The sequence below is a fragment of the Talpa occidentalis genome, unplaced genomic scaffold (genome assembly GCF_014898055.3).
Source record: "Talpa occidentalis isolate TD23 unplaced genomic scaffold, MPIMG_talOcc4v2.1 talOcc4.12, whole genome shotgun sequence".
Taxonomy (NCBI): Eukaryota; Metazoa; Chordata; class Mammalia; order Eulipotyphla; family Talpidae; genus Talpa; species Talpa occidentalis.
In genome coordinates this window covers 4,523,230-4,526,187 of record NW_023601212.1, presented here as the reverse complement: position 1 = coordinate 4,526,187, position 2,958 = coordinate 4,523,230, and the positions used below count along the sequence as shown (strand labels likewise).

Below are 2,958 nucleotides of genomic sequence, written 5' to 3'. Positions count from 1 at the left end.
AATCACAGCCAGCACTGTCTGATACCCAAGTCTAAGTGCCAACCTCACTCTCCCCACCTTTGCAGATTATTCCCCTGGTTATCAAATTTATTGAACCATAATATTATAGATTAATGATTTTCAAATGGCTATAAAGTTGAGAAATAACATTGTAGAAGCTAATGAATTTATATATTTATAGATATAAATATATATTTAACTTTATAAAATACAGCAATTCTTCATGTTGAGTAGCTGACATTTCCATCAGTTTACAGAGCTGTCATTTCTTATAGTGACAACCTTTGAGACCTGGTTTCCCAGCACCTTTGAAATGCATGGTCATGGGGTTGGCTGTGATCCCCATGCATGCAGGAGGTCTCCAGGATTTATTTGGTTCTACCTGCCAGTTGGCGCCCTTTAATGTGCACAAATTGTTCTTTAAAACATTAACACATTTAATATTCTCAGAAGTGTTATGCAATAGTGCAATTAATAACCTTATTTCACAACCAAGAAACCAAGGCATTCATAGATTACGTCATTCAAGACCAAGGGGATGTAGACCTAGGACTCGAAGCCAAGTAGTCAGACTCTTTGTGAATCCTTTGACCAGGGTCCTTATTGCCTCACCTGGCTTGATGGCTAGTCACTGGCTTAGGGGCCACTTCACAATCCTAGGGAAGGTGTTTCCTCATCCCAGATCTGTGACTGATGATTCCCATCAAGGATTACCCCTGAGATCATTATGCAGAATCTCAGTGCCATTTCCACTTTCCCAGGGGAAAAACTGTTGGGCCTGGTTGGGCCAGAACCACTGCCTGATCCACTGGGAGTGGCACCTGGTGCTATTCCCACCACAGAGCAGAGTATGGTTGGGGTGTCTGCAACACACAGGATCTGCCAAATGCTAAAGTGTAGGGTGTGGGGAGCAGAATTACCCAGGAGGCAAATATTATCCTCATAAAAGGAAACTTTCATCGAGGTCCTGACATGGAGTGATTCTCAACTGGACACCACGGAGGTTGATGGTCTAGCAAATAGATCTGGGAGCAATGACCAATTTGTGATAAAGGTCAGAGGAAATTTGTTTTCCCTAAAATGCTCATTGTACAAGGTAGTGACACCTGAAACCTCTTTTAGAGAATGACTATTATTAGTAAGTTCAGATTCTAAAGTTTCTTCTAAAGAACATCTTCTCCAATTCTTAGTGCCTTGTTCTCTCTCATTTTAGAATCTCAAACCTCCCTCCACAGGAATTATTTTGTGGGGAATCCGCACTTCTATTATATTCTTTTCCATAGCTGTAGACTCTCCTTAGATTGTCTGTGTCCTGTCATTTATTGGTGACTGACTGGTGGAGACAATGAGTATTTAATCACTAGTAAGGCAGAAAGTAGAATTGGACAGCACTTTGTCTAATGCACAGGGCATTAAAGGTTTCTTCCTAATGACTGTACTTTTTGATTATATCCCACTATGTTATATACTCATCAGTTAACAGTTGTTTTGACTGGTTTGTTGTTTGATCTCGTGTCAGTAGTTTCATGGAAAAATATTGAGAATATTTCAGATACTCAGTAAAACTCACCCATTTTCTCTTCACATCTAGCATTCTCTTTAAGCATTCAGGAGACTCCGAAATATAAATTGCAGCGGATTGCCTTAGGTTATTAATGAATGTTACACACCTATTTTAGTGTTTTCACATAATATGACCTTTTGACTCTGTGTTATAATCACCATTAACAATGTTTGATGAAACTGCCTTTGGTTTCCTCTTTTAGTAATGACTCCTATCAGGCTGTTAACTACAGAAATGGGTGTTGCATAAACCGAATGTAACACTATTGTGATTGTCATTATGAAGTCTATTGACCTTTATTTATGAATGAATGTGTTAATATCCATAATAGAATGAAATCAGATCCCCATTCCTAGAACATTTGGTTTAGTTTCCACTGGTTGTTCATCAAACTCTGCTCCTTCTCTCGCAGCAGACATCCCAACTACATGGAAACAGGAAATCATTCAGGAGCATCTCAGTTCCTCCTCCGGGGCCTCTCCGACAATCCTTCCCTGCAGCCCCTCCTCTTTGGACTGTTCCTGTCCATGTACCTGGTCACCGTGACAGGGAACCTGCTCATCATTCTGGCCATCAGCTCTGACCCCCACCTGCACACCCCCATGTACTTCTTCCTCTCCAACCTGTCCTTTGTTGACATCTGTTTCACCTCCACCACTGTCCCCAAGATGCTGGTGAACATCCAGGCACAGAGCAAAGACATCTCCTACACAGGATGCCTTACTCAAGTATATCTTTTTATGATTTTTGCTGGAATGGACAACTTCCTCCTGACCGTGATGGCCTATGACAGGTTTGTGGCCATCTGTCACCCCCTGCACTACATGGTCATCATGAACCCCCGCATCTGTGTCCTTCTGGTTTTGATGTGTTGGCTTGTCATTTTCTGGGTTGCTCTGGTTCATATTCTTCTGATTATGCAGATGACATTCTGTGCAGGCACTGAAATCCCACATTTCTTCTGCGAACTAGCTCAAATTCTAAAAGTAGCTTGTTCTGACACTCTCATCAATAACATCCTCATGTATGTGCTTACTGCCTTATTGGTTGTGTTTCCTGCTGCTGGGATCCTCTACTCTTACTCTCAAATCATCTCCTCCTTAATGAAGATGTCCTCCTCCACCAGCAAGCGGAAAGCCTTCTCCACCTGTGGGTCTCACCTCTGTGTGGTCTTCCTGTTCTATGGGACAGGCCTGGGGGTCTACCTCAGTTCTGCTGTGACTCATTCTTCAGAGAAAAGTTCAGTTGCTTCAGTGATGTACACGGTGGTCACCCCCATGCTGAACCCCTTCATCTACAGCATGAGAAACAAGGATGTGAAGGGGGCCCTCGGAAAGCTTCTCAGCAGAGTATCCCCTTGTCTTTTGTGGGTGTCTGGGCTTAGAAGTTACTGA

At 42.5% G+C, this 2,958-nt stretch overlaps 1 protein-coding gene across 1 annotated transcript; it reads left to right on the top strand.

Annotated features, from left to right (window-relative positions):
• Positions 1-1,989: 1,989 nt before the first annotated feature.
• Positions 1,990-2,958, top strand: LOC119240344 (olfactory receptor 7D4-like). The gene has a single exon (XM_037504691.1). The coding sequence runs from the start codon at positions 1,993-1,995 to the stop codon at positions 2,956-2,958; it is 966 nt and encodes a 321-aa protein (XP_037360588.1). The 5' UTR covers positions 1,990-1,992.

What these genes read in the sequence shown, in the direction of transcription:
- LOC119240344 (XM_037504691.1), top strand. Translation starts at nt 1,993, where the DNA reads ATGGAAACAGGAAATCATTCAGGAGCATCTCAGTTCCTCCTCCGGGGC.